At 38.7% G+C, this 20,902-nt stretch overlaps 1 protein-coding gene across 1 annotated transcript in view; it reads right to left on the reverse strand.

Annotated features, from left to right (window-relative positions):
* LOC116063022 (netrin receptor UNC5D-like) overlaps positions 1–20,902 on the reverse strand; it is a 188,322-nt gene that overhangs the window by 26,376 nt on the left and 141,044 nt on the right. Inside the window, exons 5-9 of the mRNA XM_031317870.2 lie at positions 7,930–8,104; positions 6,713–6,880; positions 4,270–4,434; positions 3,906–3,938; positions 1,772–1,957 (exon numbers count right to left, since the gene is read on the reverse strand). Coding sequence (XP_031173730.1) covers positions 1,772–1,957; positions 3,906–3,938; positions 4,270–4,434; positions 6,713–6,880; positions 7,930–8,104 — 727 coding nt within the window. The remainder of the gene's footprint in view (positions 1–1,771; positions 1,958–3,905; positions 3,939–4,269; positions 4,435–6,712; positions 6,881–7,929; positions 8,105–20,902) is intronic.

Genomic DNA, 20,902 nt, shown 5'->3' on the forward strand with positions numbered 1-20,902 from the left:
GTTTGCAATAAAGCAATACATGCATGGTGTGCTTTATAGATTAAGCTTTATACTATATTTTATTTGACATTTGGTGCACTACAGCAAGAATCTCCAAAACAGTCAAGTAAACAAAAAATGTATGTTGTTATATCACTATACAAGGAAACTTATGCATAATTCATATACATTAGATATGTATATATATATATTCATATACATTAGATATGTATGTATATATATATATATATATATATATATATATATATATATATATATATATATATATATTCACATGTTCTGCAGTTTATATTACAAACCATGACATTAACATGTGAGTACATTTATATGAGTGCAACAGAATCAGAACCACATGATGTATCTTGTGGTCTTCTCAAAGCGTGTGCGCGTGTGTGTGAGCTGTATATATTTCTTCACCTAGGACAAGCTGAAAAATGAGTGTGAATGTGTCTGGTCTCCCTTTTTCATTTGTGCATAGTTCTTATGTTTGGAGGAGAATGACACTTAATTTATATTATAATGCCATCTCATTGTATTACCAGGCAAACGGTAGACCTAATTTGATTTTGGACAGATTTTCAGGGTCTTTTGAATCATCAAATTAGAATAGTATGATTGCACTTGCAGTCAAAAAGCTACTTTTCATTTTGTGAAAATGAAATCAACCAAATCCTCATATTCTTGACTACGATCACCAGAAACCACCTGCACTACCCTAACCCTACCCCTACCCCCAACCTTAACCCTAACCTTAACCTGTCTCAAATAAGACCCTCATCATTTGGGACCCTCAGTTTTTGGAAAATAATTTGTGACACTAAACTGCACGTAAGCCCAGTCAATGTACAAAAGAAGTAAATAGATACATAAATACAAATGCAATCCAAATGCCATTTTTAGTGGGTGCAGGAGCCTTTCTTGTGCTCGTGCCTGTTATGTCATTTTGAGAATCCAAATGAACCATCTTGTGCCAAGGTGGGTTGTATTTATGCTAATTAGGTTGTGAAGAGCAATTTTGGTACTTGTTTTTCACTGCTCTTTAACAACCTCTTATTACAAAGTCAAGTGCAAAGCACACTTTTTTGTATCTTTAGATGGTGAAGACGCTCTTCAAAATCATCAGGTAGGTTGAGTTTGTTTATTTTTCTAATATAGATTAAAAACGTTTAGTGTCTAGTACAAGTTTAAATGCATATCAAAACCCAAAATGATCATCTACAACTGTTGGGTCTACATACTGTATGGGGTTTTTCACTTTTAGTTCATTAAAAACCTGCAGCTATTATACAGCAGCAGGAGTGATAGGTGTGAACATGGTGTGGTGAGTATAATTATGCACGAATCAAACAGTGTGCATTTATTAATGAATGAATTAAATTATCCAACATGGCACCAGACTCTAGCAAATAATCCACACAACTTGCTGTATCATATGCTTCATATTCTGAATGTATACAGTGAATTATCGAAGGTGTCCTCCTCAGGATATGACCTAAACAGAAGGAAATTATTACAGGAAGCTTTATAAAACTTCCATTAAACATTGTATTATTATATAACACAACTTTTCCTGTATTATTTTCCCATCTTTTCCATCTACCCTCTGTTATTTCAACCATTGGTAACATTAAGAGCTTCTTTTATTAATTTTCTTCTTCCCAGTTTGGATACAGTATGCGGTGGGAAGCCTATGTTCACAGAGGGATGTAGCATTTAATGGCACAATTTTAAGTGTAAATCGGACTTGTAAGACACAAAGTCACTGGCTCACCTTGACGAGAGGTCTTGAAGCTGAAGGATTGGAAGCCCCCAGTGAGGGCGGAGGAGTCGATGACATCCACACCGTACTCACTCTGGCTCCTTCGGTAAAGAGTGACAGCGATGATCAGCAGCACCACTGTCACCACCCCCGCAGCAAGGCCTGAATACAAGGCCACATCGCTGCTGTTCTCCACACCTTGGAAAGTAAGAGTAAGTAAGAGAGAGAAGAAGATATTTGAGCAACTTTCTTTTTTGCTTTCTACTGATTCTGCTGTGCTTATTAATTAGGAAGCTGCAAGACATTTTCTCCCAGAATAAACTGAAAATCTTTGTAGCTGAGTTAAAGATATGGAAGTCTTTCATGGGAAGCAAGTCTACCCTGGTTTCACACAACTTTAGCGCCATTTTTGTTTTCTATTCCTCGTCTGCCCTGCCTCCTGATGCACAGCTTCATTGTTCCTTCGTGAAGTGTTAAAGCTACTAATGAGGAACCTCGGATGGAAGAAGATTATAATCAACCCAGCACCTGACTGTCATTTCAAACACTGCTTTGCTCTGGTGTTGGAGGCACTCTACGTTCCTATGGGATAATGTGACAAAACCAATTCATTAAATTAGCTCATCGGCAATGATTATGCTCTATCTTGTCCCACCAGTACTGCAGCGTCCAACTCCACAAAGGAAAAAGAACGAGTGGGAAATAAAGGGGCTGCTAGCTTGTTCTTGAAAGATAATGAGATCTGCGCCGAAACAGGACATGCTGAGAAATCCTCTAAGTAGCCTGAAGCTCAAATGGGGACAAATTGACAAATAATGCAAAGCGGCATTAACAGCTACAGTACCGGGTTAATTGGGGGCTTGGGAAGTTTTGGCAGCTTGGTTGCATTCTTTTTCCCATTTCTGACGAACAAAAATACGTAACTGTGTTAAAGGACAAGTAAGGAGAACATGTGCCTATGGCTTTAACTACGCAGCAGTAATCAACACATACATGGCCCATTACCCTCAACGGCAAAAATGCACAAAGCAATGCATGCACAGACACAAACCACTGAAATGCTATACCTGATGCATCAAAAAATAATATTCATGGAAATTTACAGTAAATTGGTACAGAAGTAAAACTCAGGTAATAACAAAGCTGGGAATAGATGATTCGGTTGATAGAATTGATCATCACGCATAACTGTTTAACAATATTGTACCTACACAATACAGTTTAACCACACAATGTTACAGAAGTAAATGGTATTTTACTTTAATTCCTGTTGAAGTCCATTATTAACAAGTGACATGATCCAACATACTGTATGTTATTGTAAATGGAGTGAAAATGGATGCCAAGGGTGGAGAAAACCATCACAGTCTTCTGCCTAACTGTTTTAGTCAGAAATGTGTACTCCATGACACAAAAATCACAACCAGACTGGAAATTGAATGTTGTTTTTTTTTTTTAACAAAAATTGATTTCTTCTCCTATCTGCTTACATATTTGCTTGCAATGAACTGAAACATTTTGTGTATTTTCCACTAATTATTCATACATCTTGTACACTGCTTGTCTGTCACAACATCTGTATCTTAAATTACTCTCGCCTCTATTCTAACTATGGGAGAATTCACAATGAGTCATGCAGAGTGTGTTAGTTTTCATAACCACACCTGTCAGAGTGATTCATCCCTCTTATACCATGGTTGCTTTCCACTCATCAAAATGTGTGAGATGTCTATTTTATGGCAACACCCTTTGTTTGGGTAAAGTTACTGATTTGCTAGGCTAAACCAACAGACATATTTCTTTCACTTACTGCCAGTGGTGGGTCAGGGTTCTCAATAAAAACATTGTATTGGCACTTGTCAAACATGGACTTTATGTTGTTACTTTACAACTCCAGCAAATAGTAGACAGTGTAGCCTAGCAACAGCTGACACAAGCGGCTGAAGTACAAGTAATTTATAAAGGTGATGACGACTCTAAATAAGAGCCGTGAGCCTATCTGAAACAATCAACACCTTCCACACAATTTATATCTAATATTATCTGGTCATTGTATCAAGTAAATGATTGCATAAGTATTCTTCGTAGACAGTGATATCTTTAAAATAACATAATAGTCTGTAATGCAAGCTGAGGACAAACTCACCCTGTGGCTTAGCATCATGTAGCAACTTTCGATCTGCAAAGACAGAGAAACATCAGAATTTGAGAGTTTCTCGTTGACCTTTTTGAATGCTACAAGTCTTAGTTGATTTAACTACTACTTGTGTATGCATCCATGCCTGTGCACACTGTTATGTATGTGGAGAGGATGAATAATGGAGATGGATGAGGGTTCTGGTAATGAGCATGAGTATAATGACTATCATGATCTAGCCCACACTGCCAAAAATTATGAACAGTAAATCTATAATGACACAGTCCCCGAAAACAATAGGACTGACAGTAATGGCGCTTAACTATCAGTTTCTCATTGTTAAACAGTGGAGAGAGATGGTGGTGTTACCCACTCTGTGTGCAGAGGCCGCCGGTGCAGTTGTCTGTAGCCAGTGCCACCCCGTCACACAGCCGCCCTCCATGTTTGGGCTCCGGAGCTGTACACTCTCTGCCGCGCTGCCTCTCACAGTCTGAACTACACACTGACCACTCGCTCCACTCTCCCCAGCCGCCATCCACTGAGGGAATCACAGGCAAATGCAAACGTTTAAGAATACAAGGATGCACATATACATTATCGTCCCTTTAATGTGTGAACAAACATACTCATACAGTACACGCAAAGTTGCAAAAGAATAAAGAAGATATAGAAGAATACAGAAAAAGAGAACCAATTCTTTTTTAACTGACATGACAAAAAAACTCACTATTCTTATACAAGATTCAAACAATAAACCTACGTTGATACATTTAATAGTTTTTTGGGACTTTACGAGAAAACAGCTGCACTACTAACTTCTCGAAAACATTCTCCTCCTCAGGGTGACAGGACACAAAGACACTCTGCTGTGTTATACTCCATCAAGCCTCCTTTCCACCTCCAAATGAACTAAAGGTTCCCTTCTTCCTGCTAATCTAAACGCAAATGCACCCTGTTTATGTTATGCAGCAGAAAGAATCCTTCAGAAGGAGGCAGTTGGCAAAGGGGAGATAATGTTTGCAGAAGTGCACTGCCTTCCACTGATAACTTTTTTTTTCTTAAACCTGATGAGCATTTCCCTTTATACTGGTGCTGTGGTTGAAATCATAAATTTGGGCTTGTCTAGAAAAAACACTTGGGCAGAGCAGATTACACGGAAGTTTTGATAACTGGAACTGCTGCTCTGCTCTTCCTCTCACATCCTAAGCTTCGGTTGTTTGCTTCTCTCTCTCAAATTCTCCTTACTGTATGCCTTTCTTTTTCACTCCCTCTCTCCATTACTCATGCATTTTATCTTCATTTGCTTTTCTTTAAGGCCCACTGCATTAGATTTTATATACAAACCACTGTCACACAGCAGTGGAGACGTGCAATGCATTCATGGTATAATGTAACTGTTGGAAAGGAGACTACCGCTAACTGCAAAGTGTATTTCCTACCTTCAAAACTGACATTGTTCTCTGTTAATTACAGGTACGAAAATCAACTTACAGAGGCTTTAAAGGGCTCCTGAGTTATCAATCCCAGAGAGCATTTTGTTGATTTTACTTTTCGTCACATTTACTGTATTATTGTGTGGCAGTGTGTTTGTGAGCAGAGAGAAACCTCTCCACACTGATACATTCAAGGCTATGCTGACATTGAAAAGAAAGAACACTTCAACATTTTAGGAAATACAATTATTTGCTTTCTTGCCAAGAGTTAATCTGTTAAATACAAAGCTCGGGCCAGCAGACAGTTTACTTAGCTTAGCATTAAAACTCGAAGCAGGGGGAAACAGCTAGCCTGGCTCTGTCCAAAGATAAAAAAGAATCTGCTGACTAGCACTTCTAATTGTTACTAATTAACATGCAATATCTTGTTATTCCAATCTGTAAAAAGGCCAAAGCATAATTACATCAACTTGCGGCTTTATGGGGCACCGCACTATGATCAGGCTCCCGAAAGACTGAGCCCAGCAAAAAAAAGTTCCAGCACATAACTTCCAATAAAACTACTACTAATGTTTTATATAAGTTTTACAAGGTTCAAGGCTGCACCTAATCGTCATTATACAGGATTGCACAATGCAGTTGTAGCCCCATCCACGCTACAATAACAAAAAACATATCAAAAAGCCAAATATATTAAGTTAGAATAAAATAAAACAATAAAATAAAAAACATTTTCCCCAAAAATGTTGCACTATTCCTTTGAGGCAATAAATAACCAATGAATGCAATTTGTTCAAGCATCTAAATCTCAAATCTTAGAGCCTCCTAGAATGCACCCCTGAAGTCAATTTTAAGAATTTCACGACTTAACCCTTGTTGTCCTCGGGTCAAATTTAACCCATTTTCTAAAAGTTTCTATATCAGAAATTTGGCTTTCTTTCAACCAAATTGTCAAGGAAAATAACATGAATGGTAAAAGAAATGATCAGTTCACTACTTTCATTGAATTTTATAGCATTTGAAGAAAAATTTATGAAAGAATGTTGAAGAATGTGACAAAAATGTCAGAAAAAGCTTTAAAAACATGGGGAAACAAATGACAAAAACATCGACAAAAACATTGGAAAAAGTGACAAGAATCTTGGAAAAACGTGACAAAAACGTTGGGAAAAGTGACAAAAACATTTGGAAGGAGGCCACAACGTTGAAAAAAAAGTTTTCCTTTGAAAGATTGACCCAGAAAAACAAAAAGGGAAGACAACACAAGGGTTAAACAGAATTATTAACTAGAACCTGTGAGTTGACAGTTTCAAAAACTCCACAGCATGCTTTTAAGCATGTACCCCAAATCTAACAGCATGAAAACTATGTGCTTGTGCTTACCTGGACACAGTGTGTTGCAGGTGCTCTTCTGTACCGACATGCCCTCACAGAAGGCTCCCCCATTGAGAGGAGCTGGATTTGTGCAAGTGCGAGAACGTTTCTGCACACCGCGACCACAGCGTACATTACAGGGAGACCAGTCTGTCCATGATGACCAGCCCCCATTCACTGTGCCAAAGGATGAAAGGAAAGGGATGAACAGATACTACAAGAATGACGACTGGCCTACTATTCTGCACCGAGTCTGCATCATAGGGGTTCACTCAAAAGACAATAAATGTCTTATCAGGAAAAACTGAGGTGTCCTTACAAAGATGATCAATGGTGTCTTCCCTTCTGTCTACTTCTTCCTCTGATTTGTTGCCTAAAATAATGCGGGATGATTGACTAATCGGCTCATTTGCTGTCATAGGACAGGAAGAAATACTAGTCTTCCACCATTGTACATCTGTCAGAGGCTATTGGGAGTAGTGAGCCTGTCTAGACTTCATTAGCATTAAGAAAATTAATGATTGATGGGCCTCAACAACAGGGTGTCAGAAAGAATTAGAGGATTTGCAGCAGCTAAATTTCCTCCCCGAAAAAATAAAAATAACAGGATGAAAGGTCAGTAAAATAACACCTGAAATACTTCCATTAACAAGGTATTGCTCTGGTGTGAAATTAGGTGGTGCTAGTATGACATTATAATTCCACTTATTCTCCTTTGTCTCTGCAGAGCTCTCTACAGGGTTATAAAAATGCTGGAAACGGCATCTGCTAGCCTGCAGCTATACAAAGCGCTCCACGCAAGGTGGTTCAGCATTGGCAGATAAAGCACGGGGAGTTGTGACAGCCCACGTCACTGCCCTTCCACCATTAATAATTGAGTACTTGTAAATATTGTGTCTGTGTCTCCTTGTTTTTACACATGAGGGATCACTTGCCCATTGCCTGCTCATTAGACTTGTGTGAAAAAAGACCACACGCTGTGGTTGAGCAGTGCTTTTTACATTAATGACTTTGGGGAATTGGCTTGAGGTGTCAATTTGAAAGCCTACTTATGTAGTGAAAATTGATATGTTGAGGCAGACAAAAAAGCTGTTTGACATTGTTTTGATCACCTGTACTGCACACCATAAAGAATTCTACCGTCACACCCTTTTGGCTCAGACTCAACTTAGACGCATAGTTTTTTGAAAAATATCACACAGTATATGTGGAATTTGATATCTTACCATAAACTACAACAGTGGCAGTGGCACTGCGTCTCTTGGCCACAATGTTGCTGGCAACACAGGTATAGTTTCCGGAATCAGAGAGACGGGCTTCAGAGATGATGAGATTATGGTCGCCTCTTGTATCAATGGCACCGTCAGAGTTAAGAGGTTCTTCATTTTTCAGCCATTCCACCTGAAAACAGCAGTGTATTTGCATGACTAACTAAAAGGCTTTCATGTATAGACAAAAGAAGATGTGACAGATTAAATACTGTATATCTGAAAGTGTGTGTTCCTTAACACCAATTGTACCTTTTCAGATACAAATCTCCCATGTTTGTTTTTTGGGTGAATGTGTGAACTTGCTAAGAATACCATTTGTATTTCAGTCTGGTTTTGTATAACGAGTTATACAAATATGATTAAATCTCAAATGTTTAAGCTAATGCTATTCATGACTTTTAGCTAACTATTTCAGCTATTTATTCATAACTTTTAGCTAACAATGTCAAAACTGTTATTCCTTACTTTTAGTTAACTATATCAAAATTGTTATTCCTTACTTTTAGCTAACTACATCACAGTTGTTATTCCTTACTTTATGCTAACTACATCAAAATTGTTATTCCTTAATTTTAGTTATCTTATTTTGACCAGTCATTATTTACATGATTTGAGGAAAGTGAGTGATGCTATTCCATAACGCAAAACACTCTCCTTTTCAGGACTTTCCCAAAGACAGTACCACATAATGTTTATTTCAATATTTTTCCCCACACTACATTTATTAAGATAATTCTGTTTGCAAGATTAGGGGTTTGTCGTTAAGGTATAACATGACATTCACTCGGAGGGGGTGATGGAGTAGGTAGGTCACATCTTCTACTCTTTACCAATTTAGTGTCCGTGTAGTGATTGAAAGTAATAAGGAATTACAAAATAAAGGACACTTTGTTGATGCTCCTCTCCTCGCATGACTGGTCCTGTAAATTGCTATTAATGTGCCACTGGCTTGAGCTTTTCATTGAGGAAGACGAGCTGGGGCATGAGGGAGTGGGGTTTGATTTATGGCAGTGTATTTGAGGATTAAAAACTCCACCCCACTGGGAGCTCCATGTGTTTGTGCATGGGTTTGTACTCCAGTGTGTTTGTTTGTTTGTGTGTTTGTGTGTGTGTGTGTGTGTGTGTTTGTGGGGAGTGTCCATTTGCCAAGGGAATATAACAACGGCCAACAAACTCAGAGATTGCTTTGCTCTTTCCAAGCACCCTGGATGAAAAAATTGAGCCGGGAAATCAATAAATCAGGAGTCATGTTGTCACAAACGTTTTTTTTCTCCTTTTGATGGCCCAAGAACTCTTTCATCATGTGCCTTTAATTTATATCTTTTCATCATTTGGCTCCACAGCCTTCAAGATAAACAAAGAAACCACATTGGACTGGTGGGCTGCATCAGCCATTCCATCAAGCCTGGTCTTTATGTTTTTTGCCTTTCACTATTTCACACCTTCAATGTCTAATCAACCTGTGTGTTGCCGTCCATGCTGTTTTACATTCTCCACAGCTGCTACTATAAAATCTACTCAATTATGGAAGCAGTCTATTTCAATCTTTCATAGTGCAAAAATAGTGCAGAATTTCTATTTCAAATTAAAATTCACCCTTATCTTGTGGTTTCCTCATACCAATTATTTCATTTTTATGCATTTTAAAGGATTATTTATGCAATCACATAATCTTGTATTTTGCTTCAAGCACTGACACCCTATCTATCTATCTATCTATCTATCTATCTATCTATCTATCTATCTATCTATCTATCTATCTTGAGGTCTTATAGTTTAACAAATATAGAGTAAAGTCTGGTACACAGTTGTTCCTCTGATTGTACAAAGTTTACCATCTCTGTCTGTGGCCCTGTCTAGTATCTGGGAAGTAGGGAATTAACCTTGACAAGAAGGAGGTTTGTGCTTTATCACCTTCTCCGCAAATACTGCAGCCTCTTTCACGAAAGGATGACAGAGGTGAGCTCTGTTGTTTTTTTTTTTACCAGGGTCACATTACACCGTCTGTGTATTGTTTGCAGTATTCAAATTCAATTCTCCCTAAAAGGCATCTCAAATGTCACAGAGAGAAGATGTAAAAGGCTCTTTAAAAACAGGTTCGACCCTAAAAGCATTACTCTGAGACCAGGCCGGTAAAATAAAAAGTTTACTTGAGGCCGAAAACAGGCCAAGGTTATAACCAGGTGTTTAGTTTAGTTTTTTTTCTTTCTTATATATATATATCACTGTAGCATTAGAATAGTAACATACAGTGCTGCTCATGAGTTTTTCTTAAGGGACAAGTGAAGACTCACTTGTTCAGGCTAGCTTTTGGGTAGCCTATGTCTTTTATTTATTGATAATTGTATCTGTTGTATTTGTATTTTATTCTATTGACTATTTTTACCATGTTTTTATTGTCTATGCATATTGTAAAGCACTTTGTGACCTTGTCTGTGAAAAGCACTGTATAAATAAAATGTACTTACTAATTTACTTTATGAACCCCACATACAAAAATCATCTTTTGGAAATTGATCTTAATGCCTTAAAGCGTAACTCTTGCCAAAATGCAACCTATGGTCTTTTTGTGAATGTACCCGAGTCAAACTTTCATTTAAAAGCATATTTAGGATGGAAGCGCCACTTTTAAGATGTACCGTATTTTTGTTTTTCGGTCAAATGGCCTTTTGAATGGGAGTAATAGGGGCACTTTATGCTAGCCTCAAAATAGCTATTTTTAAAACACTAGGAAGGCTCGACACAACATGAAACTTTGCTCGTGTATCACCAGGGGCTCTACACATGAACTTGAGCATTGAGAACATTGTTTGTGTACCCAGAGTTTACTAACAAAAGGTTTTGAACAACTCACCATAGCTCTTGTTGTTTCCGGCAGCTACCACCTCGGCAGTCAAAACGAGTCAATATCAAAACAAGTAGCCACAGATTTAGTATATCCCTTGTGCACCGGTGTAGTTAAGGTGTAGCGCCCATGGTGATACTTCGAGCAAAGTCTCATGTTGTGTCGAGCCTTCTTAGTGTTTTAAAAATAGATATTTTGAGGCTAGCATAAAGTGCCCCTGTTACTCCCATTCAAAAGGCCATTTGACCGAAAAACAAAAATACGGTACATCTTAAAAGTCGCGCTTCCATCCTAAATATGCTTTTAAACGAAAGTTTGACTCGGGTACATTCACAAAAAGACCCTAGGTTGCATTTTGGCGAGAGTTACGCTTTAATTAAAGAAATTAGGAAAAATCCAACCTTTAAGAACACAAATTTTCTTTGTGAATGAATAATGTATCGTAAATAAATAAATGTTCTTACCTAAAATACAGGGGGCATAAGTATAGACACACCTATGTTAAATTCCCATAGAGGCAGGCAGATTTTTATTTTTAAAGGCCAGTTATTTCATGGATCCAGAATACTATGCATCCCAAGGGAACTTTATCAGGATGCATAGTATCCTGGATCCATGAAATAACTGGCCTCTAATTTTTTTAATTAAGGCATTAAGATCAATTTCCAAAAGAAGATTTTTTTATTCCTCTTTTTAGTCAACTTTAGCATGGGTTCCTAAACTCATGAGCAGCACTGTATATGCACAAGGACCAGATGCACTGTGTTTAGTGTTTGTAGTGAAACGCTAATTTACAACACCTGTCCCCAGGCAGGGGAGAAGAGGCAAACCTATCCAAAAGGGGATTATGTTAGCGAGCAGGTGTCAAAAAGGCGGGCAGGGGAGGAATGAATGAAAGTTGCTACTCGGCTGATGGGGAAGTGGGAACAGGTGTGCAGGTAAGATGGGATGGGAAATGGCGGGAACACAGTGGTAACTTCAGGGCAGGTGGGAGTGGCAGGATCTGAAACGATGAGAGAGTTTGTACATTGAAACATACAAAGCCTTTAGAAGCTGTAATGAACCAACAGCTGACTTTTTTTAACTGGACGACAGACGGTTATCTGGTGTTATACAAGCAACACATAACATTCATACTGAAGCTCCTGTCTTATATTGCTTTACTAATGAAGACTATTTTAAATTACTGTAACTGCATGTGTTGTTATGATGTGAGAAAATGTCACAATAATTGAATGGGGGAAGAAGCTATTGGTCAACTACTACTAGATGAGAAGAACTTATATACAGTAATTATACAAATTCAGTGTTGTAAGGTCAGTTGTGCAACTACAAGCACCTTAAATCAATTCACGCACAAATTGCTATTTCTACTCAGCACATGATGTTCAAATGACTTGAAAATGACTTGAAAATACAATCCCATTCATTTCAGAAAAAAACACCAACAAAAATGAAAAAAAAAAACTATTTTCCTGCTGGCAGCAGGTGTCTATAAACAACTGTGATGGAGAAATATAATGCGGAGAATTCACTGAATTGAAAATTAACCCCCAACCCTTCGTTCTCTCCCGACACATATTCAGATGGCATGCATATTTATAGAGCATTGCCAAAATTGAACTTGACAGGTACCAAGATGTAACCATTATGTTGTCCAAATTAAATATATTTCAACATTTAGTGGATAATATGTCACCTTAGGAAACACTGAGTAAAACGAAATGCATTGCCTACAGCAAGAAATGAATGCTACACTTTATGACATTATAAACATTTCTTTCAATGACAAATCTAATTTCTATGGCAATGTAGCAAGTAAAGATAATGAGCTGGATAAATGCTCAGCCACTGTCTATTTTGCAACATTAATCAGTTGGGCCATTAAAGCAATGAAGAGAAGTGTTTTTTCTCATTTACAATGTTCCACAAAGACACAAAGAAATGTCATTGGTTTGCATTCATTTTTGTGTTGCTCAGTGTGCAAGCTAATGGTGGTGAACAAAATCACATTGATACCTTATGATATAAAACAATACAATACAGTGCAATTAATGCATTAACTTATTACCCTTGAGTTGAATCAAAAGTTTTTTTTCAACAAACCTGAACATTATGAATTTCATTATGGTAGTTTTATTGCAGAGAAGTTGAATGTGTGGTTGTCCACCCCCTGCGGGTAATGTTACATAAATTACAGTATAGAAAAGCAGCATTATCCATGTACAGTATAAACAGTAGATATATAATGTATGTATAGATAGGTGGGTAAGTACTTCTTGTTGCTTTTCACTTTCTCTAAAGTGTCTTCTTTTGTGTTTGTCACTGTAAACCTTGGCTCAAGCCCTGAAACTATATTGACAATCCCCGTTGGCGGCATCTGATGCAGTATATGCCAGTATGATACTAGGTGACAAGCTCATGGCTTTTTAATCATACTTGTTCACTACAAAATACTCTTACATACCTGGGGTAACATGGGGATTGCTGTAGCCTGCCATTTATAAAAGGATGTAACTGATAGTTGAAACACTATTTTCTTTATGATACAGACAAAGAAACTGTATTTACTGTGGATCAGTCACACCCTGGTACCCAATCACTTTAAAAGGTCAGTGTCGGCACCAATCTCCACCACAAAAAGTATCTCTCTCAACGACAAAGTTAACTGTTAACATTACTTCACCATTTGTCAAAAGCCTACCATTATGTCAACCCCCTGTAAAGTGTCTGGAACACTTTGTAGAGCACTCTGACATGCCACTATGACACTCCATTTGTCAGCACATTTACTTAAATACTGTATTTAAGTGCAATTTTGAGGACCTTGTACTTAACTTGAGTTTTTCAATTTCATGCTACTTTATACTTTATTCAAAAGTAAAGAACTTTGTATGCCACTATATTTAACATCTTTATATTCAGATTGTTAATACAAATATAATCTACTAATACATTATGATGTATTATTATGACTAAAGGTTCCCAACAGCATATTAAAGGGGCGCTATGCAGTTTTGGCAATTTCTTCGCTGTTTTCTCGCTTTTTGCTCGCAGGTTTCTCTATAGAGCTCCCCCTACAGCTTCAGAATAGATATTTGGCAGCTCCTATGTTTACTTGTGTCTGACTCCTCGCTCGGTCAGTCTGCAAAAAAAATTGAAAAACTCCATTGCTACCTTGTTAGCCGGTTCCTGAATGGGCGTATGTGTGCAGTGCCGTAAAGCAATTCGTTACATCGCGAGACCTGATATCACGCGATACTTCCTGATGCTGAGGCTGGCGGCTCGCCGGCCGAAAGTTGCAAGGGTGGTTTTTCCGCTCACAGGTGCTAGGGGGGAGCGAGACGATCACCATTCAACTTGAAAAAAGTCATATAACCATTCCAATGACTCTGAAGCTGTTCAGTTAAGGTAAATTAAGCTAAAAAACCTGCATAGTTCCCCTTTAAGTAGTTGAAATTAGCCCCAACTCTAATCCAATATATATTTTTCTGAAATGGGACATTCTGCATACTTTTACTTTTGTATGTTAAGTATATTTTGATGCTAATAATGTACCTTTACATGAGTCAAAATTTTAATGCATAACTTGTACACGTAACAGAGTATTTATTCTACAGTACACTGTGGTATTACTCCTCTCTTATAATGCTGGTTTTTATACAAATCACAGCCAACATTACTCATTTTAAATTCATAGATTTACAATAGTAAGTGACATTTTTTAATTTTATCAGCTTATTTGTGCCTAGATCATTAAAAGGCAGTATGATGTCTACACATTAAACAGTGAACCATGCAGCATCATAATTGGTAGCTGATAATTCACAACAATTTCTGAAAACAATTCTGATTAAATACAATATGTAGTAAGTAAGTAAGTAAGTCGGACTCGTTTCAGGTGAGAGTTGGCCTCCGCCAGGGCTGCGCTTTGTCCCCAATCCTGTTTGTAGTATTTATGGACAGAATATCTAGGCGTAGTCGGGGTGGAGAGGGGTTGCAGTTTGGTGAGCTGGGGATCTCATCGCTGCTTTTTGCGGATGATGTGGTCCTGATGGCATCGTCGGCCTGTGACCTTCAGCACTCACTGGATCGGTTCGCAGCAGAGTGTGAAGCGGCTGGGATGAGGATCAGCACCTCTAAATCTGAGGCCATGGTTCTCAGCAGGAAACCGATGGAGTGCCTTCTCCAGGTAGGGAATGAGTCTTTACCCCAAGTGAAGGAGTTCAAGTACCTTGGAGTCTTGTTCGCGAGTGAGGGAACAATGGAGCGGGAGATTGGTCGGAGAATCGGCGCAGCGGGTGCGGTATTACACTCAATTTATCGCACCGTTGTGACGAAAAGAGAGCTGAGCCAGAAGGCAAAGCTCTCAATCTACCGGTCAGTTTTCGTTCCTACCCTCACCTATGGTCATGAAGGCTGGGTCATGACCGAAAGAACGAGATCCAGGGTACAAGCGGCCGAAATGGGTTTCCTCAGGAGGGTGGCTGGCGTCTCCCTTAGAGATAGGGTGAGAAGCTCAGTCATCCGTGAGGAGCTCGGAGTAGAGCCGCTGCTCCTTCGCGTCGAAAGGAGCCAGTTGAGGTGGTTCGGGCATCTGGTAAGGATGCCCCCTGGGCGCCTCCCTAGGGAGGTTTTCCAGGCACGTCCAGCTGGGAGGAGGCCTCGGGGAAGACCCAGGACTAGGTGGAGGGATTATATCTCCAACCTGGCCTGGGAACGCCTCGGGATCCCCCAGTCGGAGCTGGTTAATGTGGCTCGGGAAAGGGAAGTTTGGGGTCCCCTGCTGGAGCTGCTACCCCTGCGACCCGTTACCGGATAAGCGGAAGAAGATGGATGGATGGATGGATACAATATTGTAAATGTAATACTATCAATCACATGAAACCTTATGGACTTTACTTCTACAGTGCTATCAAATAACAATAATATTGACTTTTACACTAAAAATAAAACCATTTTACAGATCTACCTACATCAATCATTAAGTGCAATGTTTACAAAAACAGAGTGAAGGAGTTGGGCTGTGGTTGGGCTGTGGTGACTTCTGGGACTCTTGAGTCACCAGAGTCTGTTCAGTTGCACAGACATCAACTATTTAAGTGCATTTTATGTCTGCCAAAACCTTCCAAACCACACTTAAAAAGACAACAACTTTCTATTCAATCCTTTTTAGTTGGTATCGATAACAAGTGAGCTGCGTTTTGAGTGTTGAAGTATTGATTACTGTGGTATTGATCTGTCCTTCACAAAGGATCACTCACTCGCCCTCTCTGCAATACTGTTGAAGTGTTTAAGAAGCTACGTGTTTGTGACACTCTGTCCCTGTTCCCAGTATCGGCTGTATTGGATTTATTTATAGGAGGACAAAGGGCTTTGGCTACCACCATCCTAAAAGAAAAATGGGTTTATTTTAGACTGCCTAAGTGATATCATATTTCAGACACTCAAGATTATTATTAAGCGTAAGAAAATAGTGTGAACATTTTTTAAAGAAGTGGAAAGCACATACGGTACTAACATTATCAGCACCCTCATCGGGAACAGTGGTGGAAGAATTCCTCAGGTTTTTTTAAGGGGTTGTCCTCAAAATACAGAAAAGTATTATAAAATGAATAAATAAGTTTAAAGTACCAACAGTAAAAGTGCTCATTATGGAGAATGGCCCATTTCAGAATAATATAATGTGCAAGCATCACCAATGTTGCAGCTGGGAAAGTTGGGCCTAATTTTACGTACTTCAGATATTGACGGGTAGCTTAATCTATAACAATACATAATTTATTAGTTGATTTATAATTTGTATTAATAATCTGAATCTGCAAAGTAACTAGTATCTAAAGCTGTCCAATAAATGTAGTGAAGTAGAAAGTACAATATTTCCCTCTGAGATGTAGTGTAGTAGTATTAAAAAACATGGAAATACCTCAAAATTGTATGGTAATTGACTTAATGTATTACTTGGTTACATTCCACCACTGATGGTGAAACTATAAAGACATTTGTAAAAGTGTTGTAAAATTAGACAGAAGTAGAAAGGTGTAACAGCCTCAGATGTTGTCTTCTTCAGTGTAACTGACCACATCATTTCCCCTCCAGTCTCTCCGTGAATGTCAAATAAGAATATAAATATGTGGATTCTCTTTGGTGGCTAAAGTAGATTAAAATAACTGTCTTGTACTTTGGTTGGTTTTTCTGTCTCATATTTTTGCTTTGATTTATCTCTCTCTCTCTCTCTCTCTCTCTCTCTCACTCCGCCCCTCCTTTCCTCTCCTCCAGCATTCGCTCTAGGAAGAGTGTAAACCCAGAGTGCGATTTGCATTCTGTGTCGGTCCTAGAGTCTCCCCTTCGGGGTAAAGCGATAGAGAGATGCACATGCTGATGAGAAGGTAGGGACAGGACAGACTCAAATGAGCCTGATAAGCCAGTGCCTCGGGAGGACAGGAAACAGATTTGCTTAATTGGCAAATTTGTTCCACTTAGATAGCAGCAACCAGTGTTGAACTACACCACACCTAACGCAGCCAACCAGGCCTTATGGCAGTTTACTGGTGGCGGGGTTACGTGGTGCCAAGGTCCACCACTGGACAGCAGCTAATTTAAACTGAAGCTAATGAAAACTGATCCGCACTGTGTCCTTCTGAAAGTTTTCACTCTAACTTTTGTGATATTTAGTAACAGATCATTTCCAGCCAGAGGAGAGGGAGCAAATGAAATTAAGTCAAGATATATATCGAAAGCAGTATCAAATGGTCAGCAGGGTGTCTATTAACCATGCAGCAGAGTATCCTTTTTCTGATAACTTGAAGCTGTTTGAAGAGGTTGAGATGAGACAGCCAACAGGACTGGAGCAATTTGTGTTTATGTGCAGAGAGGTATCATCTTAAACCTGACACACAGAGAAAGTATGTCCTGTTCAAGTCATTCCAATTCCTACCTGCATCAGGCCTCAACACTCAATTATTCTGAAGGCAAATGTAATGACCTACATTTACAATCATTTAAATGGGAAGTGAAAGCGACACGAAGACGATTACAAAGCATCGCAGTAGGTTTTGTCCCATCTGATTCAATTATGGTTGAGTTTCATTAACAAGCGCCCTCCTCCTTTCACTTCCCTCATTCCTGCACCCTCTCCCCGCCTTCCCTCAGTCATGTATGGCCTTTTCTCAATGCAACAATGACTTTCATGAAATCACATTAAACAAATGAGCCCTCCGAATCTGACAGCAGCATATTCTAGAGGCGGGGGTGGCAAAACCCTTGTTGTGTCCTTGGTTTATCTCCACACCGTCTCCGGAAATGTTATGTTCATCACTGAATAATTACATTTTAAGTACTTCAAATGACTTTGGATGAGAGGCTTGATGATTAATTACACTTGGTATAGAATACTTGGGCTGTTAATGTGGGGCTAATGATTGTAAAACAGTTTTTTCTAAAGTTATTGGAGTCCTTTCTCTCTCTCTCTCTCTCTCTCTTTCTTTCTGTCTCTCCACCACTAAACTTTTACCCCTACAATGGCAGCCACAATTTTCACTTTCCTTGTTTAGAGCTCGCAAAACTCAACAGCTATTTGCTTGGATGTCATTTTAAGTTGGCTGTATAATAGATGTTTGACATTTTGCTCCTACAGTTAGACTGTCACTGGATACAGGAATCACTTTCCTGGTTGTGAAAAATACATCCTAAATCACTTATTTAATAAATTTAAGGCCTGAAAATAGGCCATGTTGTTCCAGGATCATGCTTCAGTTGATATCTATAACACCTATTTTAAATGTGTTTTTATGAGGTTTGGCTATTTCAAACAGTCACTATACTGATTGGTTGGGCTTTCAGCTACTACGTTTAATCAGTCATTAGTAGATTTGTTTCCCGAACTAATATTTCATAGTGACAACTGAGCTTGAGATGTGTTGTGTCGCTTTGTGAGGCTATAAAATCTTGAGTAGTAAATAAAAAAGTGCAATTTGCTGTGACAGTTATGTTCCCTGATGGTGCCCTAATTGTTTTTTTAGAGCTACATTAATTATGCAGTCATTATTATGGCCATGATCTTTATCCTCCAGGGACTTTGATTTTAGCACAGACTTTGCTGTTTTCAAGTCGAACTGAACTTTTAATTGCCCCTCACGATTTGTGTAAGGACATACACTTTACAGTACAACACTATAGCTATTATGCACATTTTACAATAGAGAATACACATCTGACACATTTGTGGATTTGTAGGAGACATACTGTCAATATCTGTGGTGACTGGAGCATGACATAATCACATATCCTACTAATATTGAAACCAGATGTTTTTCTCCTTTTGTCAGCGTTAGCTATCAGTTAGTGATTTGACATCTGTCTCTATCCAACATTCAACATATGGACGCCCCCATTGTGCTGTTGAGTATGTATTCCACTCAGAAAATGCTGAAAGTTGCCTAGCTTTCTAACGTTAGCGCTAATCCCCATTACTTTTTGTTTATGTAATTAACATCGGCTGAATAAATAAGTACACAGGTCAAAACAAACACTGAGCATGTATATATATTGACTTCTTTTCCAAAGGGAATTTTAATTTCAGTCTTACTTTAAGAAAAATGATTATGTGATTATCATGCCATAACCAGAGCCAATAATGTAATAACTTCAACATCACAGTGAATATAATCTGTATTCTAAACTGCTCCATGTCTATAAAAACTAGAGCCAAGTGAAAAGATTTGGCCATCTTGACTCTTGTCACCAATAAACTGAAGCAGACTTAAGCTGTTTTACTATGATACATTCTCTGTGGTCGGACTTGTGTGCACAGATTATTGCTTCTATCACTGCTGGGACAGATAATATGGCATTCTCTGATTTTCATTAACATCCTACACAGCAGCCCAGTTACATCCCGGGTGGCTTAGTTACAGCGAGATGCGGATAAAGTTCTTCCCTCTCTCTCACTGTTAGTGTTGCTTCTAAGAACATAATGAGAGCAGCGACATAAGGGGATTTCAAGCTGTAAAATCGTCTCTACAGCTTTTATGTCTTAAAACAGCATGCAGTTGGCATGCAAGTTGGAAATCATTTCATTTGCATCAGGTCAACTCAGCAATTACTGCGACTTTCAAATTTCCATCAGGATCCGTTGCAAATTGCAGAAATATGAGACATTCAAATAAATCTCATGACCAAAATAAATAGGCCTTAGAATACACATAGGGTTCAACATATCACACTGCACCATGACCTCAATTCCTTTAACTCAAACTGTAGCTGAGCTACAGCTTCTCTCTGAGCCAATTTTCACAGTGCTGGATACAAAAAAGGTTTTAACCTTTCAGCAATGCCTAAAGTCATGAAAAAAAAAAAAAAAAAGTACAGCCACATCCCCAACTCTTGATGAGAGTATTTTCTTCCCGGTGCAAGTCATACTAGAAGGAGCTGGATTTGTCCCTGCATTATTTACTCTTACCATTCTCTCTGTTAGCCAGAGTCACATTAATGAATGCATGAGGAGTTGCCTATTTGATGACCGCAATGCATGGGGGAGACTCGTGGTACACCGATGCTCCATTTGTGAGAGCTGAATCATTCATCATCCGCCACCCCCCCCCACCCACCCCCCCACACCACACACACACACACACACACACACACACACACACACTGCACAAACAGTTCCAGTGCATTGTGCGTGTTCTGTGGAGGGAGTCCGTGGTCATTTTTTTTTCAGGGTCTTAAAGCCACAATCTACTTTTTTTTTGTGATCAACATTTTATCAATATGAAAATACATAACCAACTATACAGCCAGCTGGAGAAATTGTGTGGGCTATATAAATTCTATGCTACAATACTGTACATATTCACACCCAGGTGTTGACTTTCAGTTTGAATTTAAGATGAACAGTGTTGAATAGTAGCCCTTTTAATATAGTCCTCCAATCTTCAGGGAAAAGCCATTAGACAAGTTACCAACGTTGATCATATTTAATATTCGTTAAAAATCTCTTACAGGGGAACACCATGTGAAGTCTGCAGACGTTAGCAGTAATGACCTGCCAGATTTTTTCTTGTTCACTTCTTGCTACTTTGA

The sequence above is a fragment of the Sander lucioperca genome, chromosome 14 (assembly GCF_008315115.2).
Source record: "Sander lucioperca isolate FBNREF2018 chromosome 14, SLUC_FBN_1.2, whole genome shotgun sequence".
Classification (NCBI taxonomy): domain Eukaryota; kingdom Metazoa; phylum Chordata; class Actinopteri; order Perciformes; family Percidae; genus Sander; species Sander lucioperca.